Source organism: Scyliorhinus canicula, chromosome 4, assembly GCF_902713615.1.
Source record: "Scyliorhinus canicula chromosome 4, sScyCan1.1, whole genome shotgun sequence".
Classification (NCBI taxonomy): domain Eukaryota; kingdom Metazoa; phylum Chordata; class Chondrichthyes; order Carcharhiniformes; family Scyliorhinidae; genus Scyliorhinus; species Scyliorhinus canicula.
The window spans coordinates 227,972,448-227,991,926 of NC_052149.1; the positions used below are offsets into that span (position 1 = coordinate 227,972,448).

Here is a 19,479-nt window from a genome sequence, read left to right on the forward strand (position 1 = left end):
ACCCTCTGACAGTGCGGCACTCCCTCAGTACTGACCCTCTGATAGTGCAGCACTCCCTCAGTACTGACCCTCTGACAGTGCAGCACTCCCTCAGTACTGACCCTCTGAGAGTGCAGCACTCCCTCAGTACTGACCCTCTGACAGTGCAGCACTCCCTCAGTACTGACCCTCTGACAGTGCAGCACTCCCTCAGTACTGCCCCTCTGACAGTGCAGCACTCCCTCAGTACTGCCCCTGTGGCTGTGCAGCACTCCCTCAGTACTGACCCTCTGACAGTGCAGCACTCCCTCAGTACTGCCCCTCTGACAGTGCAGCACTCGCTCAGTACTGCCCCTGACAGTGCGGCACTCCCTCAGTACTGACCCTCTGACAGTGCAGCACTCTCTCAGTACTGACCCTCTGACAGTGCAGCACTCCCTCAGTACTGCCCCTGTGGCTGTGCAGCTCTCCCTCAGTACTGACCCTCTGACAGTGCGGCACTCCCTCAGTACTGCCCCTCTGACAGTGCAGCACTCCCTCAGTACTGACCCTCTGACAGTGCAGCACTCCCTCAGCACTGACCCTCTGACAGTGCAGCACTCTCTCAGTACTGACCCTCTGACAGTGCAGCACTCCCTCAGTACTGCCCCTGTGGCTGTGCAGCTCTCCCTCAGTACTGCCCCTATGACAGTGCAGCACTCCCTCAGTACTGACCCTCTGACAGTGCAGCACTCCCTCAGTACTGCCCCTATGACAGTGCAGCACTCCCTCAGTACTGACCCTCTGACAGTGCAGCACTCCCTCAGTACTGCCCCTGTGGCTGTGCAGCACTCCCTCAGTACTGACCCTCTGGCTGTGCAGCACTCCCTCAGTACTGACCCTCTGACAGTGCAGCACTCCCTCAGTACTGACCCTCTGACAGTGCAGCACTCCCTCAGTACTGCCCCTGACAGTGCAGCACTCCCTCAGTACTGCCCCTGACAGTACAGCACTCCCTCAGTACTGACCCTCTGACAGTGCAGCACTCCCTCAGCACTGACCCTCTGACAGTGCAGCACTCCCTCAGTACTGACCCTCTGACAGTGCAGCACTCCCTCAGCACTGACCCTCTGACAGTGCAGCACTCCCTCAGTACTGACCCTCTGACAGTGCAGCACTCCCTCAGTACTGCCCCTCTGACAGTGCAGCACTCCCTCAGTACTGCCCTTGTGGCTGTGCAGCCCTCCCTCAGTACTGCCCCTGACAGTACAGCACTCACTCAGTACTGCCCTTGACAGTGCAGCACTCCCTCAGTACTGCCCCTGACAGTGCAGCACTCCCTCAGTACTGCCCTTGTGGCTGTGCAGCACTCCCTCAGTACTGCCCCTCTGACAGTGCAGCACTCCCTCAGTACTGCCCTTGTGGCTGTGCAGCACTCCCTCAGTACTGCCCCTGACAGTGCAGCACTCCCTCAGTACTGACCCTGTTGCTGTGCAGCACTCCCTCAGTACTGCCCCTGTGGCTGTGCAGCACTCCCTCAGTACTGACCCTCTGACAGTGCGGCACTCCCTCAGTACCTCCCCTGACAGTGCAGCACTCCCTCAGTACTGACCCTCTGACAGTGCAGCACTCCCTCAGTACTGCCCCTGACAGTGCAGCTCTCCCTCAGTACTGCCCTTGACAGTACAGCACACTGTCGGTATTGCCCCGCTGACACTGCTGCACTCCCTCAGAACTGCCGATTTAACATTACTGCAATCCATCAGGATGCCGCCCTGACAGTGCTGCACATGCTCAGTATCGCCTTCTGACACTGCTGCCCCTTCAGACCTGCCCCTCTAAGTCCCTTATCAGAGGGGGCATCACTAAGGGAGCATCGAACAAGTGATGTCGTCCAAAATTGAGATAGTGTGATTTGAAGGGGAACGTTCTTTTTTAGAGTACCCAATTTTTATTTTCCAATTAAGGGGCAATTTAGTGAGGCCAATTTCCCCTAACCTGCACATCTTTAGGCTGCAGGGGTGAGGCCCACGCAGATACGGGGAGAATGTTCAAACTCCACACAGACAGTGACCCGGGGCTGGGATCGAACCCGGGTCCTTGGCGTGTGAGGCGGCAGTGCTAACCACTGCATCATCATGTCGCCCTTATTTGGAGGGAAACTTGTACGTGGTGGTATTCCCATGCACCTGCTGCTCTGAGCCGTGGGTTTGGATGGTGCTGCTAAGGGAGCCTTGACTTTCCAATAATTGATGTGGAGATGCCGGCGTTGGACTGGGGTGAGCACAGTAAGAAGTCTTACAACACGAGGTTAGAGTCCAACTGGTTTGTTTCAAACACGAGCTTTCAGAGCACCGCATTCACCTGAGGAAGGAGCAGTGCTCCGAAAGCTCGTGTTTGAAACAAACCTGTTGGGCTTTAACCTGGTGTTGTAAGACTTCTTACTGGGTTCCAATAATAGGGTGGAGTGTTGTAGCCATCTAAAATAGCCACCTGCAAAGGACCATGGGAATTGTGGTCAACTTGGACACAGACAAGTACACAGCCTCTGTGTATTGTGCAAAGAAGCAAAATCTGACCGAAACTTGCACCCATTAAAAGTCAATCACCATTTCCCCCAGGATAATAGAATTTGAATCAAGGAACCACAACAGTAGCAGACTAACCGGCGCCTCTTCCCCTTATTTGGAAAGGCCTATGTGCCTGGGACAGTGACAGCTAGGACCCGCCCAGCCATCGAGGCATCCGCCCCCTAATTGGCCAGGATCAATGAGGGTGATCGAAACCCTATTGATCCATTGGATCTGGAGTTAGGACCGCCCAAAAGGGTGCGAAAGAGAAGGAGGATAAGAAGCCCTGCGCACTAGGGATCGGCCTCTTTCGGGCCGGCCTGTGTGCGACTAATTGCAGCATATCAACCAGCCCAGTTCAAGGACCCGCGATCGCTACCTGAAGGACGAGCCCAGCCGAGACGAACCTGACGATTTCCATCCGACACAGATAAAGGCCTTATCTACCCACACAGAGCCGGTCACCCCAAAGTTAAGTAAAGGTAATCTTAGTTATTAGGTTTAGTTTAGTGCGTAGCCGCATGAATCATTGCATATAAAACAAGTGTGTTTGTTAATAAAATGTCTTTTGAACTAATATACTGGTTGTGTGGTCATTCGGTCAACATAAGAAATAGTGAACAGTGTGGTCTGTTGAAGGATGTCGTAACTTCACAACATCTTTGGTCTGCAGTGACAGCCACATTGAGAAACTGATGTTGGGGATGTTGTTTTCCACAGCATGCTTGGCCAGGGCATTGTACGATTATGAAGGACAGAGTGCGGAGGAGCTGTGTTTCCCTGAAGGTGGCCTGATCAAGATCCTTCACACCGGTGAGCGCGGAGTGGATGATGGATTCTGGGAAGGAGAGTTCAATGGTCGAGCCGGAGTGTTCCCTTCCTTGCTTGTTGAGCTGCTGGTTGGGGAAGAGACAGAACTGGAGCTGGAGTCAGTGCGGGTACTGTACACAGGAAGTTTGCGGCTTTTAATCAGTCAGTGCAGACTTGACGTAGCTCAGTTAACTCTTTTACTATCTTGCCTCTCTGCCGACATAGGGTGCTGACTTAACTTCCACATCTTTCCGTTCTGGCCCTTCCCGTTTCCTGATGTTTCAACCAACTTGGCCCCTCCTATTCCTTCTACATTCTATCAATCGTCACTGCTCTCTTCCTCTGTCTCTAATACCCTCCCTGGCTGTCCCAGAATACCACTAAGCACTCCAGCTATAATCCAAACGAGATCCTGTACTGATTCAACATCACCACCTAGCTTCTGTACTGAGTGCCCATTTGGATTCATTTTAGGATCTCAATTGCATTTTTAATAAACATCTTCACCTGTAAGAGGGCTTCACAGGGACAAAAAAATGATCAACCGTGACAATTTTAGATGGAGAAGTCTGTCATCGAGCCATCTCAAAGTTTGAGGTGAACTGGGTCAGGTCCCTAGAAGACAAGCGAGCATGTTGCAAAGCCAGTGTCTTCACCCACCCCTCCAACAGTGATTCAAGATGTGACATTTGCTATCAGAGCTGCGAATCAAAATTTGGTTCAGCATTGCACACGAGGCATCACCCAGCCACACAGTGAGAAACTGGTCTCCTTCCTGGAAACCCATCCATTGAAGTGATGGGAGAATCCATCAATCATTCATTCTTCGTAGCACCTTGCTACGAAGATCCATGCATCCCTCAATCGCTGTGCCTGTACTCTTTGTCACAGCCTCCATCCATCGATTGAATATATCTCTTATCTTCTTTCAACATTGAACTTCCTCCCCTCCCCCACACTCATTGTTTTGTGATTATTCTTCACAGTTTGCCATTAACCCTTCCACACCCAGGCCTCACACCCGGGCCTCACACCCGGGCCTCACACCCGGGCCTCACACCCGGGCCTCACACCCGGGCCTCACACCCGGGCCTCACACCCGGGCCTCACACCCAGGCCTCAGGCCTCACACCCGGGCCTCACGCCCGGGCCTCACGCCCGGGCCTCACGCCCGGGCCTCACGCCCGGGCCTCACACCCGGGCCTCACACCCAGGCCTCACACCCAGGCCTAACAGGACCTGGCCTCTGTCTCAGCATCGCACAGGGTGGAACTTTCACCTCTCGAGATCAGGAGGGGGTTGGGAGGGATTTAATTTTCTTCTGGTTGTGTTTCTTTGTGTTGTTTTGGTGCTTGGATGCAGCAGCTGAACGGTTGTTCATCAGCTTGTTTTATTTCCCAGGACCCCACTTCGCAGTCTCCTCCCCCATTCTCTCCTCCTGCTCCTGAATCTGGTTTGACGCTGTTTACTAGTGCGGGGTCCGCACAGCAAGAGAGACTCCAGGCATCACCTAACAACATTGGTAAGAACGTTTAGTGTGTCGTTGACCCATTGAGTCTTGCATTGAAGAGACCAGTCCGCCTCTCAAGCTCATTACACAGGAGAAAGATTCGCCCATTTAGACCCTCATCTGTTACTGAGGTATAGGAGGAAGTCATTAAACCCCTAGCTCCTATTCCACCACTAAACAAGATCATGGTTGACATGAATCTTAACACTATCCATTCACTTTTGCTTTGGAGTTCTGTGCTCACTTCTGAAAATTGCGCCTTGGAGCATATCCAGGGAAGATTCATCAGAACGTTACCAGGGCTCCCAGGGTATTATAATCCCAGACCAGCCCCCAACAGTGGTTAGGGTACGGGACTGAAACCCCAACATTTTAGTTTATTTTGACAGTCTGTGCGGAAGGAATGATTCGCTCCGGGAGTGACTGCATGAAAAAGTAGGAATTTGATATTTTAAAGCAAAACATTATTATGAATACAATATTAAACTCTTTAACATCAGACCTGAAAAGAACAGCTTACAATTACCCTTTAAACACTATGACTCAATTTCAATTTAAACAAGAAACATACAACTCTCAAACCAGCTTAAAAGCAGCATGGCAGAGAGCAATACTTGCTTTACAGACAGGTGTTTGGTTCCTGTTAAAACCCCATCAGACTCTGGCTGAATATCTTCAAATAACTGTTTCAACTGGGCTGTTTCAGCCTCATTCTTGTCTTCAGCCAAGACTGCTTTGCTTTAACTATTATTATTATTTTTAAAACTATCCTACTGGGAGAGAATTGTGCTTTTATTTGTGGTCAAAACAAGGGTTCCCAGATCAGACTTCAACTCTTCTCCAAAGCTTTTTCAAAATGTCTCTGAATCTCTTAGCTCTGCCCAGCAATGACATCATCACACCAACCGGAAAACAAACTAACTTTCCAGTGACTGACCCGAGTCAAACCAGAGAGCATTATTAGCCCAGACTGAAAAACACATTCTTCTGGTCAATTTCACCTTCTAGCTCCTAAATGTTCCCAGGCCCCTGCAAAACAGGATTTAAAAAAAAAAATGTGACCACTGCAGTCAAACACACTCTAACCCCAGGTGTTTAGCCCTTAAATTGCCCAATACTTGGAATCCAATAGTCCTAAAATCCTCCATTCGTCACAAGGGTCAGACTATGAGCAGAGAGAGATTGGGCGTGTGTTCCCAGGAATCTAGAAAGTTAAGGGGTAATTTTGAAAGAAATTGATAGGGCGGACAGAGTTTTTTTAAAATGCTGGTGTGGGGAGTCTTGGATGAGGGAACGCCACCTTAAAAACGGATTCAGGCCATTCAAGCGAAAAGCTTGGGAACATGTCACACAAAAGGTGATTCAGGTGTGGAACTTTCACCCACAAAAATCAGGAGATGCTAACTCAAACATTTTCAATCAGAGATCATTGGACATGTGCTAGCCAGGGGTGCTCAGTGATATGGAGCTGATACAAGTGGACGCAGTTAAGCTGTGGACTAACTATGAACTTGTTAAACGCCATAACAGTCTCGACGGGGCTGAATGGCCTTGTCCTGGTCCTTCGCCCCACCATTAGTATCCGTGCTTTGGGGAATCAACTCTGGATTGTCCTCCCCAAATATCTTTCACCTCTCTGTCTCCATTTTTCCACTTCATTGACCAAGGGTGTCCTCCCTAATATCTTTGGAATTCTCCACACTGGGTGGCTCTGTGTGCCTCATCGATGAATGTATTTAAAATTGAGAGCCTGAGATAGACACGTTCTTGGTCTTTCAGAGGATTAAGGGATTTGGGAAAGGGTCGGGAAAGTAGAGTTGAGGTTGAAGATCAGCGTTGACCGTATTAACAGTGGAGAGGTTCAAGGGGCCGAATGGCCCACTCTGCTACAATTTCTTACTTAACATTCTTAGCTCATTCGTTTGTCTGTGAAAAGGACTGGTCGGTAATTGCACGTTGCTGATTTGGAGAAAAGACTGCTTTCCCAAGTGGGGTTGTGTGATAAATCCTCCAGTGATATGTCCACTACTAACTGTTGAGTGTTTAAATTTCAGGGACTCTTGTGCAAGGACAGTCAATTCCACTTTATTCCCCTTACAGATTGTGGTGTCCAGAAGGAGGAAGCCCAGATCCTGGAGCCTGCTGCCGGAATGGCCGCTGGACGACTTAAACCAGTAAGAGAGGATAGGGGTTTGCAGAGTGCTGTCACTGAGCTCCGGGTCCCTCTGGGCGGATGCATCACCCTGTGGACCACATACCCCATGAAGTCCTAGTTTTCACTCCTGGACTCTTCTCTCTCCAAAGCCTCAGCTGTCTGCATCTTAACTCTCACCAAGTCCCATTCACTCATCGCCCCTAAACTCACTGACTTACATTGTCTCTCGGTCCAACATCACCTCAATCTTAAAATACTCATCCTTATTTTCAAATCCCTGCATTAACTCCCTCCTCCTTGTCTCTGTCACGTCCTCTGGCCGTGCAATCCTCTGAGATCTCTGTGCTCTTTCAATACAGGCCTCTTAATTGTGTGTCCCTGATTCTAATTGCTCCACCATTGGTGGGTGTGCTTTCAGCTGCCTGGGTCCGAGGTTTTGGTTTTCCACCTCTCTGTCCTTCATTTAAGAGGCTCCTGAAAAGTTTTCTTTGACCAAACTTTAGGCTACCTGTTTTACTTTCTCCTTCGATGGCTCACTGGGTGGGATTCTCCAATAATGGGGCTATGTCCTTTCACCGGCGTGAAAACCGGTGCCAACCACTCCGGCATCAACAACCCCCAAAAGTGAGGAATTCTCACCTTTCTAGGGGGCTAGGTTGCCGGCGGAGTGGTCCCTGCAGCTCCAGCCGGCGTGGAACAGCCGGCATATTTCCGCGCATGCGCGGGGGGTTCCCTTCTCCGCGCCGGCCCCTGGACAATATGGCGGAGCCCTACAGGGGTCCGGCGGAGAGTAAAGCTGGCCCCCACGGAACCAGTCCGCCCGCCGATCAGTAGGCCCCGATCGCGGGCCAGGCCACCCCCCCCCCCCCCCCCCCCCACCCACCCCAGGACGGCCCCCGCACACACACCTTGGCGCCACCAGGGCCCGCTGTGTGGGAGGTGAGTAATCCACGCCAGTGGGACTCTGCCAAACTCGTCGGCCACTCGGCCCATCGGGGCCCGGAGAATCGCCGGGGGGGGGGGGGGGGGGGGGGCTGTCAACGGCCCCCGATCAGCGCGGCGGGAATCCCGCCGGCACCCGAAAAATGGCACTGGGGAAGCCGGCATCGGGGCAGCGTGGCGCGATTCTCACCCCCCCCCCCCCCCCCCGGGATTCTCCTACCTGCCGCGGCCACTGTGTTCGCTAATCGCTCTAATAAGCATCTTGGGGCCTTATATCATATTAAAGGTGCTGGATAAATATCAGTTGTTATTGGGAGCTTCAGGAGGGAGTCTGAAGTTTGCTTGTTTGTTTCAATAACCCTGGGCTGGGCAGGGGAAAGCCAGTCAAGGTTCTTATTCAATTGACCCTTAGTGGGTTGATGTTTGACCGAGATATGTGCTGTATTACCATGTCCCCTGCAGTCTCCCGGTGACGCTCACTATTTTGGCTTGTGGATGTAGAAGGGGAGTTGGGCAAATGATTGATCCCTGAGAGGTGCCTGAGGGGAGAGAAATTAATTATTTTATTATTCGTTCTCAAGCTATGGGTGCCACTTGCAACGCTTGCATTTTTTGCCCATCTCTAGTTGCCCTTGAGAGGCTGGTAATGAGCTCCCTTCTTGAACCGCTGCAGTCTATGCGGCGTAGGTACACCCACCGTGCTGTCGGGGAGGGAGTTCCAGGATTTTGGCAGTGACATTGGTGAGCGTGGAGTAGGTGATGGGTTCCGCGAAGGAGAGTTTAGCAGTTGACTCAGAATGACTCTGGGGTGCTGCTTTCCAGTGCGTCTGTTGCCCTTTGCTATGGTGGAAAGCAGAGGCTTATTTGTAATCTCAGATCTGTGTTTGAGGTGATGTCCCAAAGCTCCCTTTTGGTTCGGAGCTCCTGCAGTTTGAGCATAGCCCGGCGGGGGAGGGAGGGGGGGCAGGTCAGACTCAGACTTATTCTGGAGAAAACACTTCTGGTCGAAATGGCCTGAATTTCTGTTTAACAGATGGCTGACAAGATCCTTCTTTGCTCTTTGATTTTTCAGATTCGAAACGCGCCTCCTCCACCATCAGTGAGCCCCGTCTCCCAGCAGGATGAGGAACTCCTCGTCTGAAATATTAGCAAATCAATTCTGTCCCGACAGATAGGACCTCCTCCAATTGGAGGGATGGGTGACAGGTCTTTGCTTCCCGAGTTGGTGCTGCACACAGAAGACACGAGGGTGGCCAGGCCGTGATCCTGGTTAGAATTCACCACCACCACCATCCGCAGATGGAGCCCTGAGCAGCCAATGCATCGTCATTCTGATACATGAGTGTATCAGGTTCCAGCTACATGACAACTTTCCTGACGAGAGCTTTCTTCCAGAGCACCAATCTTCACTCTGAACAATTTAAATATGTAGAGCCTCTCGTGTAATGAGACATTCCTCAAACGCTGGGAAGCTTGTGAACGTGTATGATGCAGCCAATGGATACACATCCAGCAGTGGTGTTTGGAATTCACTTGTAATTAGGCCCCAACCAATGATCTTTCTCATTTTTTGAAGCCAAGCTGACTGACCAGCCCTCCGAGTTCTCGCAGAAACAGCAAAGGGGGTTTAACAAATTGGGGGGAGGGGGGGGGCGTTGGCGATGACTTATTTCTTTGATTTAATTGGCAGCCGATGTTTTGTTGATCAGTTTAGGAGCCAAATCACTGAGCTGCCGTCGCGAGTCCTGGATTCATGACCACATCCCTCCGTCATGTAATGACACATCTCGGGAGTATTAGAGGCGAATTTAAGGTCAAGGGCACAGGTTTCATTTGATTTCATTGAATCAGGGGCTGGTTTAGCACAGTGGGCTAAATAGCTGGCTTGTAATGCAGAACAAGGCAGCAGCGCGGGTTCAATTCCCGTACCAGCCTCCCCGAACAGGCGCCGGTATGTGGCGACTAGGGGCTTTTCACAGTAACTTCATTTGAAGCCTACTTGTGACAATAAGCGATTATTGTTATTATTATTAAATTCATTACTTGGGGCTGAGCATCGCTGGAAAGGCTGGTATATATTGGCCATCCGTTTTTGTCCTGGATAGGTAGTGGTGGGGCCACCTTCGTGAACCACTGGGTTTGACACAGACTGTTACACCAGTGTCTTATTGGACCATTTCAGAGGATGGTTAAGTGTCAACCACGTTGGTGAACGATTGGAGTCACATATCAGACCCAGATCGGGAAAGGACGTCAAGGACATTAGTGAACCAAAATATGTTTTTTTAACGGCTGCGCGCTGAATTTTACCGAGACCAACTTTTTATTTCCCGTGTTTTAACAACTCGATTAAAATTCTCAAAGTGCCAGGCTGGGTGAGAAACCCTTGTTTAAGCTAACGTCTCCCGGTACCAGAAACTAAATGTTTTTTTTATGGGCCTCTTTTGCGGATCAATTTTTAAAGGCATAAAATTGAAACGCTAAATTGTACCTTTTGCCTTTGACATAAAAACAATGCTGTACTTTAAATTCATTTTTATTAGTTTGGATGGAACATGAAAGAAAAAGAAAATATATTACAGAAAGATGTACAATATATTACACCAAAACACAAAGGTTAGTGTTGTCCATGTTGACGGACAACCTTCTTGACCGTCCAATGTACAGACATTCTTAAGCCAGTCATAGAATAAATGCAGATTTATTGCACTCAATTGAATGTAACATCCCACCAAATGGTTCAAGAAGAAGGCCTGCTACCGCACTTTCAAGGGATGGGGCAATAAAATACCGCCTTGCCGTGTTCTGAGAATTAATTGAACGAACGGCATGACAAGGCACGAGATCCTGGCCCAGAGTGGACTAAAGTTGTGGAACAAGTGAACATTCACATTGTGATACAGGTGTAAACTCGATTGATACCAGAAGCTGGAGTACTGAGTCTTAGAGTCTGACTCAACAATGAATCAGACTGTGTCTGGGAGAGGTGAGGTGATCCACTTTTTAACAGCTCAATGTGCACTGCGGGCCGAATTCTGGGCAGGATGCCAAGGCCTAGAAGAGGATGCGGAACAGGTTTAGCAGACCTGTACCGGGGATGGAGAACTTTTCTCCACACGGGAAGACTGGAGGATCTGGAGTTGGTCCATTTAGAGCAGAGGGGATCGAGGGGAGGTTCGATAGAAAAGTGTTCAAAATCATGAAGGGCTTTGACAATGTAAATAGGGAGAAACTGTTTACCAAGGCAGAGGGATCAATAGTCTGAAGATGTTTGGCAAAAAAAAACAGAGAGCAGATGATGAATATTTGTGTGCAGTGAGCTATGCACTGGGATGCACAGCCTGGAATAGGGGAGGCACTGAATTCAGTAGTAACTTCCAAAAAGGAGTTGGCGAAATACCGGAAACAAAGAAAGAGCAGGGGAGTGGAGTTAATGGGGTCGCTCTTTCAAGGAATTGGTACATATGATGGACCAAATGGCTCCTTCTGTGCTGTGAGATTCTGTGATGTGGCTGATGTTTTGCTTCAACGTCAACCCTGACGGTGGCTTCTGACAGTAATAGGAGTGACTGTATTTGCTTGATGGAGGGGGCAAATGAGACTTTCTGGGAAAGATCTCGTTCCAGGTAGATCCGCTCCTGCCATAGGAACTCTGAGCACAGTCGTACTCTGTGCCTATACACAGCCACAGGCGATATGCTGGACAGGCGACTTCTTTCCTATGTTCTGGGCAACATTTGTCCTTCAGCCAACCCCTAAAACTATATATTTATTTGATTGCATTTTGTGGGATCCTGCTGTGTATTAATTAACTATCATGTTTTTTAAAGGATAACAGGACTTCAAAAAGTACTTCATTGGCTGTGAAGCACTATGGGACATCCTGAGATTGTGAAGAACGTTAAAAAGGATGCAAGTAAATGGAAACATAGGAGCAGGAGGAGGCCATTCGGCCCTTTGAGCCCGCTCCATCATTCATTATGATGATGGCTGATCATCCAACCGTAGCCTGTTCCCACTTTCCCCCTGTATCCTTTGTCCCCTTTAGCCCCAAGAGCTATATCTAACTCCTTCTTGTTGTTTTGGCCTCAGCTGCTTTCTGTGGTAACGAAATCTACAGGCTCACCCCTCTCTGGGTGAAGAAATTTCTCCACATCTCGGTCCTAAATGATATACCCCGTATCCTCAGACTGTGACCCCTGGTTCTGGACACACCCACCATTGGGAACATCCTTCCTGCATCTACCCAGTCCCAATCTAGACCAGTTAGGTGTCTATGAGGTGCCCCTCATTCTCCCAAACTCCAGCCAATGTAATCCTAACCAACTCCATCTCTCCTCATACCTCAGTGCTGCCATCCCAACAATCAGTCTGGAAAATCTTTGCTGCGCTCCCTGGGATCTCGAATCGGGATTCTCGACTGCCCGTTAGGTCTTGCGCGATCCAATCAGGTCTCGCGATCTGTGTCCCGCCCACAATGGGAGGAACCCGGTCTCGTAAGGCTGAGTGAGCTTAGACACCCACTTAGCCACGCTGCCACCTGATCAAATGGCCGCCTGGCATCTACCGGCTTCGCTGAGGGGACCCAGCTGGGTGCCATTCCGCACTGGTCCCCACAAATGGTGACCCGGTGGGACGGCACGTGGGGAGCGACCAGGGGCGGGATTCTCCGGTCGTGTTCGGCGATCGGCTGGTGAATACCCAATTCTGACCAAATCGGGGGCGGTGCCGCTTTCAAAATGCTCCGCCCCCTCCAAAGTGGCATACTCACGCCGTGCCACGTATTGATGGGCTCCTTCTGCCCACTCCCTTGAACAAAACCAGCTTGTGTTGGGCAGAAACAGCATTGGAACAGGGCCAATAGGCTTGATTCTGTACGTGTCTCCCTAAAGCTGACCCAAACCGGCCAGGCCTGGGACAGGTGTCAGCTTAGACTGTGTGGCCACAACCCAGCTCAAACTAAAAGCACCGCAAAAGCACTGAGGTGCGTGTGGGCAACACCCAAGGCAGGAGGGGAAAGGATTCAGAGCCAATCAAAACTGGGAACGCAGGAATACAAATCGGCCTCTGAGCCCCTTTACCACTCAAGGCGATTGTGCCTGAGCACCAACAAGGAACGGGCAACATCGGAGGCAGGAGGAGCGATACCCAAGCCAGGAGTGATGTGTGATGGTGAATTCGCATCTCCCGAGTGGGGGAGTGGGCGGCACAGTGGTTAGCACTGCTGCCTCACAGCGCCAAGGACCGGGGTTCAAACCTGGCCCCGGGTCACTGTCCGTGTGGAGTTTGCATGTCTGCATGGGTATCATCCCTACAAACCCAAAGGTGCGCAGGGTATGGGGATTGGCCTCGCTAAATTCCCCCTTAATTGGAAAAAAAAATGAATTGGGTACTGTAAATTTATTTAATTTTTTAACTGTCTCCCGAGGGGTGAAACGTGGCTTTATCAGGCAGGTGAACCGGGTTCAGAGTGAATCCTGAGATGAAAGGGCAGCAGAAGGAGATTCAATAATAAACCTCAAAAGGAAACATTGACATGGCTGGGGGAAAGAGTGGAAAAGTGGGATCGCTCTTACAAAGAGTTGGACCGGGCATTATGGGCTGAATGGCCTCACTCTGCACTGAGTCGTTCTATGAACAGGCAGCTCGTTTTGCTTTGTGCTTGCCAACAACAACTTATATTTATATAGCACCGATAATAGAACATAGAACAGTACAGCACAGAACAGGGCCCTCGATGCCGTGCCGAGCAATGATCACCCCACTCAAACCCACGCAACCCATATACCCGTAACCCAACAATCCCCCCATTAACCTTACACTACGGGCAATTTAGCATGGCCAATCCACCTAACCCGCACATCTTTGGACTGTGGGAGGAAACCGGAGCACCCGGAGGAAACCCACGCACACACAGGGAGGACGTGCAGACTCCACACAGACAGTGACCCAGCCGGGAATTGAACCTGGGACCCTGGAGCTGTGAAGCATTGATGCTAACCACCATACTACCGTGAGGCCATTTTTTTTTCCAATTAAGGGGGATAATATAATGAAACACCTCAAGGTGCTTCACAGCAGCATTGTGGAACAATGTATGGCACCCGGTCACATCAGGTGACCAAAAGGGTTGGTGAGGGGGGGTAGGTTTTAAGGAAGGTCTGAATGAAGTGATGTTGAGCGGTGCAGAGAGGGAATTCCGGAGCTCAGGCAGCTGGAGGCACGGCAGGGCGGAACGCTGAAAATTGGGAATGTGCAGAAGGCCAGGATTGGAGGAGCACCGATATCTCAGAGGGGTGTGGGACCGGAGGAGGTTACAGAGATGGGGAGGGGCGAGTCCATGGAGGGATTTAAAAACAATGAGGGGAATTTTAAAGCCAAGACATTGTTTGACCAGACTCCAATGTAAATCAGGAAACACTGGTGATAGGTGAGTGGCACTTGGTACAAGGTAAGACATAGCCAGCAGAGGTTTGACTAGTTGAAGACCAATTTCACTCCCCCTGGCTCTCTGAAGACTAACTGGCAGACACATACCCAGGCTGCCTTAAAACTGTGAATCTCTGCAACTCAGCACCAAGTTTCACTGAACGGTTTCACCAGTTGATGGTTCCAGGTTGCTGTGGTGATACTCTGAATTCCCAAAGCCTTTTCCACCATTTACAAGTCAGGAGTGTGATGGGATACTGTCCACTTGCCTTTACGAGCGCAGCTCCAAAGACACTCGAGCGATTCGGCACCATCCAGGTCAAAGCAGCCCCGCTTGATCTGCGCCTTAAACATTCCTGCCCTCCACCACCGATGCACAGTGACAGCGTGCGTACCATCTGTAAGATGCACTGCAGCAACTCACTAAGGCTCCTCCGACAACACCTTCCAAACCTGTGGCACCTACCACCTCAGACAAGGTGCATTGACTGGTGCTGAGTCAATCCCAACAGCACCAGGGTTGTACCTGTACCATACGGACTGCAGCTGGTCAAGAAAGCGCTTCATCACCATCTTCCCAGGGCAACTACGGATGGACAATAAATGCTGACCCTCCAAGTGACGGCCACTCCTGCAAAATACTTTTTAAAGTGGTTTCCATCCGTTTGGGAAAAATTCCACAACTGACATTTCAATTTGCACGGAAGAGCAGCGGACACATCCTGCCCAGCTCTGACACCATCTGCTCAAACCCAACCCCAGAGGTGGACGGGATTCACCGCAATCGGCAAATTGGCCCAACGCCAACAAGAACGGCGCGAGCCACTCCGGCGTCGGGCCAACCGGAATTCACTGCACTTCCGGGGGCTAGGCCGGCGCCAGAGGGGTTAGCGCCGCGCCAGCCAGCGGCGAAGGGAATGCGCGAGTTAGCGCATGCGCAGAACTGCCGGCGTGGTTTAGCGCATGTGCAGACCGGCTGGCGTATTCTGGCGCATGCACAGGGCGGTGTCTTCTCCACGCCGGCAAATGGCGGAGCCTTACTGGGGCCGGCACGGAAGGAAAGAGTGCTCCCATGGCACAGGCCCACCCACAGAAAGGTGGGCCCGATCGCGGGCCAGACCATCGTGGGGTCCCCCCCCCGCGGCCGGTCTCCCCCCCCCCCCCCCCCCCGAGGACCACCAGCCGGCCTATCAGCCAGGACCCGCTGCGTTGGACCACGTCCATTCCACGCCAGCCGGACTGGCTGGAAACTAACGGTCTCTCAGCCCATCGAGGCCCGGAGAATTGCCGGGGGGGGGGGGGGGGGGGGGGGGGGGGGGACGCTGCCAACGGCCCCCGACTGGTGTGGCGTGATCCCCGCCACCGCCCAAAAACTGGCGGCGGAGAATACGGCAGCCGGCGTCGGAGCGGCGGGGCGGGATTCGCGCCGCCCCCCCGGGATTCTACGACCTGGTGGGGGGGGGGGGGTCGGAGAATACCGTCTAGGAGCACATAACTGAGGCTGATACCGGTCGTACACCACTAGAGGGAGCACTGCACTATGGACATGCTGTTTGTTATTAGATGAGACATTAAGCTGAGTGCTTGTCTGCCCTCCCAGGTTGATGTAAAATAATCTTGCAATTGTGAAGACGTGCAGGGAGATTCTCCCCAGTCCCTGGCGAATATTTATCCCTCAACCGTGCGACATAACTGAAAAACAGGTTATCTGGGTATTATATTGCTGTCTGTGGGAGCTTGCTGTGCACAATTTTGACTGCTGCGTTTCCTACGTTACAACAATCACTATTGTTATAACCTCTGCGAGACCCACGGGGTGAACCCGATTAATCTCCCCGTGAGCCTTGTGGAGCACTGGACTCCCGCCCCCCTGCTGAGGGGCAGACGCCCCCAGTGGGCTGGTTTAGCACAGTGGGCTAAATCGCTGGCTTGTAATGCCGACACAGCCAGCAGCACGGGTTCAATTCCCGTACCAGCCTCCCCGAACAGGCGCCGGAATGTGGCGACTAGGGGCTTTTCACAGTAACTTCATTGAAGCCTACTCGTGACAATAAGTGATTATTATTATTAATTCCTGGCCTAGGTAGGTGCCGAGCCGCAGAGTACTCCGGGACTGGCACTGGGACTGTTACGTGTAAATACTTTCCTTTTTGGAAATAAACCATTTCTTGACTCTCCTTTCCGGACCCGTCCATGACGACTAAAACTACGTTTCAAAAAGACTTCATTGGCTGTAAAATGCTTTAGGGCAACTTGAGGCGGTGAAAGATATTCCAGAAATGCAAGTCCTTGTACAGAGGCTCCTCTCCCACTCTATTCCACCCGTCAGGACTCAGGGTTCCCAATCCTCCAGGATTGACCGGATTAATCTCCAGGAGAAAAATCAGAAGGACATATTTCACTTTCTTCCCCGAGAGAATCAGGTGTGATGAAGCCCTGCAGTTCAGGCTAACTCCACCAGAGTGTGCAAGAGGCCTTGTGCACGTCAGGTCTGCACAACCTCATGACCGCGTGGCCACATTTGGAGCTGATTCGGATTGAACCGTTCCATCGCGGTCTGTGCAGGCGGTGGCTAAACCCCGAGACCTCCCTCCCCCTTCCCCTCTCATCACCCCCAGACCCAGCACAGATTCAGGGTTTGGTACCTCAGGCAGAAATGTGATTCCCCAGCTGACCATTTTAGTGCCTCATTGACGGTTTGTCCGCTGGCACATCCCCACCTGTGGCAATCGGAGCAGAGATTCGAGCTCCCAGGTAGGATACGCAGACCGACGCAAGCGAGAGGGAGTCTCAGTCATGAGCTCTCCCTGTCTGGGTTGAGGGTTGGTGATTTGTGCTGAGATTGCGTTTGACATCAGTCCAGGCCTTTGGGGTTATTTATGTTCATCTCTGTCCAACATTGTTTCCTGTCCAGAACGGGAGACTCAAGACCTGAAAAGCCACAGAGAGCAGAATTAACTCAATGTAATATCACAGCCATAGTCTCACCATCACACGCATGTTCACAGCCATAGTCTCACCACCACACGCATGTTCACAGCCATAGTCTCACCATCACACGCATGTTCACATCCATAGTCTCACCATCACACGCACGTTCACAGCTATAGTCACACCTTCACACGCATGTTCACAGCTGTAGTCACACCGTCACACATATGTTCACAGCCATAGTCTCACCATCACACGCATGTTCACAGCCATAGTCTCACCATGACACGCATGTTCACGGCTATAGTCACACCTTCACACGCATGTTCACAGCTGTAGTCACACCGTCACACACATGTTCACAGCCATAGTCACACGGTCACACGCATGGTTTAGCTCACCAATCTAAATCGCTGGCTTTTAAAGCAGACCAAGCAGGCCAGCAGCACGGTTTGATTCCCGTACCAGCCTTCCCGGACAGGCGCCGGAATGTGACGACTAGAGGCTTTTCACAGTAACTTCATTGAAGCCTACTCGTGACAATTAGCGATTTTCATTTCATTTTCATGTTCACAGCTATAGTCTCACCATCACACACATGTTCACAGCCATAGTCTCACCATCACACACATGTTCACAGCCATAGTCACACCATCACACACATGTTCACAGCTATAGTCTCACCATCACATGCATGTTCACAGCCATAGTCACACCATCACATGCATGTTCACAGCCGTAGTCACACCATCACACACATGTTCACAGCCATAGTCACACCATCACACGCATGTTCACAGCTATAGTCACACCATTACATGCATGTTCACAGCCATAGTCACACCATCACACGCATGTTCACAGCCATAGTCACACCATCACACGCATGTTCACAGCCATAGTCACACCGTCACACGCATGTTCACAGCCATAGTCACACCATCACACGCATGTTCACAGCCATAGTCACACCATCACACGCATTTTCACAGCCATAGTCACACCATCACACGCATGTTCACAGCAGTAGTCACACCATCACACACATGTTCACAGCCATAGTCACACCATCACACACATGTTCATAGCTATAGTCACACCATCACACGCATGTTCACAGCCATAGTCACACCATCACACGTATGTTCACAGCCATAGTCACACCGTCACACGCATGTTCACAGCCATAGTCATACCGTCACATGCATGTTCACAGCCATAGTCACACCATCACACGCATGTTCACAGCCATAGTCATACCGTCACATGCATGTTCACAGCTATAGTCACACCATCACACGCATGTTCACAGCCATAGTCACACCGTCACACGCATGTTCACAGCCATAGTCACACCATCACACGCATGTTCACAGCCATAGTCACACCATCACACGCATGTTCACAGCCATAGTCACACCGTCACACGCATGTTCACAGCCATAAGGGCTGGTTTAGCACAGTGGGCTAAACAGCTGGCTTGCAATGCAGAACAATGCCAGCAGCGCGGGTTCAATTCCCGTACCGGCCTCCCCAGACAGGCGCCGGAATGTGGCGACTAGGAGCTTTTCACAGTAACATCATTGAAGCCTACTCGTGACAATAAGCGATTATTATTATTAGTCACACCTTCGCACACAGGTTCACAGCCATAGTCACACCGTCACACACAATGGGAAGTGACATTGGCGCACACTCCAGTTCCTAGACTAGAACATCCTTACAGAGTGAACAATGGACTCTCCGCGTGTCCAGTAAAGTTCAGCTACCACATCACACACGTCGACACGCCGAACATTTACTCAATTTTACATTCAGGGCAAAGATTCTGCAACCGCTCAGCTCAGAGCAGAAGAAGGGGAGATTGGCAGAGACAGACAGAGTCAGGGTCTGAGCAACAAAGACAGAGCAAGGAAGTGAGAGTGAAAGTCAGAGAGAAGAGGTGCAGGGAGAGATAAAGAAGACGAGCGAGGCAAAGTGAGAATGGGGGAGGTTGACAGATTCAGCAAGGTTGGCCGACTAAGTGACAAGCTATGTGCAAGCGATTATTAGATTTCAGCCACACAAGTTATTACGAATTATTTTGTATTTCGTTCCAAAATGATGTTTTTATGAACCTACCTAGGAAATGCTGGCTCCAGAGTCATTTCTGGGCAAGATCCAACTCCTAGAAT

The 19,479-nt window shown here is 50.9% G+C and overlaps 2 protein-coding genes across 8 annotated transcripts in view; one reads left to right on the forward strand and one right to left on the reverse strand.

Annotated features, from left to right (window-relative positions):
• LOC119965424 (F-BAR and double SH3 domains protein 2-like) overlaps positions 1-10,659 on the forward strand; it is a 105,399-nt gene extending 94,740 nt beyond the window's left edge. For 2 of the 4 annotated variants that reach the window (XM_038796190.1, XM_038796191.1), the window contains 4 exons: positions 3,249-3,466; positions 4,740-4,860; positions 6,949-7,022; positions 9,018-10,659. In XM_038796190.1, the coding sequence (XP_038652118.1) occupies positions 3,249-3,466; positions 4,740-4,860; positions 6,949-7,022; positions 9,018-9,086 (482 nt within the window). In that variant the 3' untranslated portion in view covers positions 9,087-10,659. The remainder of the gene's footprint in view (positions 1-3,248; positions 3,467-4,739; positions 4,861-6,948; positions 7,023-9,017) is intronic. The other 2 variants (XR_005460512.1, XR_005460513.1) reach the window with 2 other exon arrangements.
• Positions 10,660-15,775: 5,116 nt separating this feature from the next.
• The window catches only part of LOC119965425 (RELT-like protein 2), a 66,636-nt gene continuing 62,932 nt past the window's right edge, over positions 15,776-19,479 (reverse strand). For all 4 annotated transcript variants that reach the window (XM_038796196.1, XM_038796195.1, XM_038796193.1 and 1 more), the window contains 2 exons: positions 19,427-19,472; positions 15,776-17,305 (listed from right to left, as the gene is read on the reverse strand). In XM_038796196.1, coding sequence (XP_038652124.1) covers positions 19,449-19,472 — 24 coding nt within the window. In that variant the 3' untranslated portion in view covers positions 15,776-17,305; positions 19,427-19,448. The remainder of the gene's footprint in view (positions 17,306-19,426; positions 19,473-19,479) is intronic.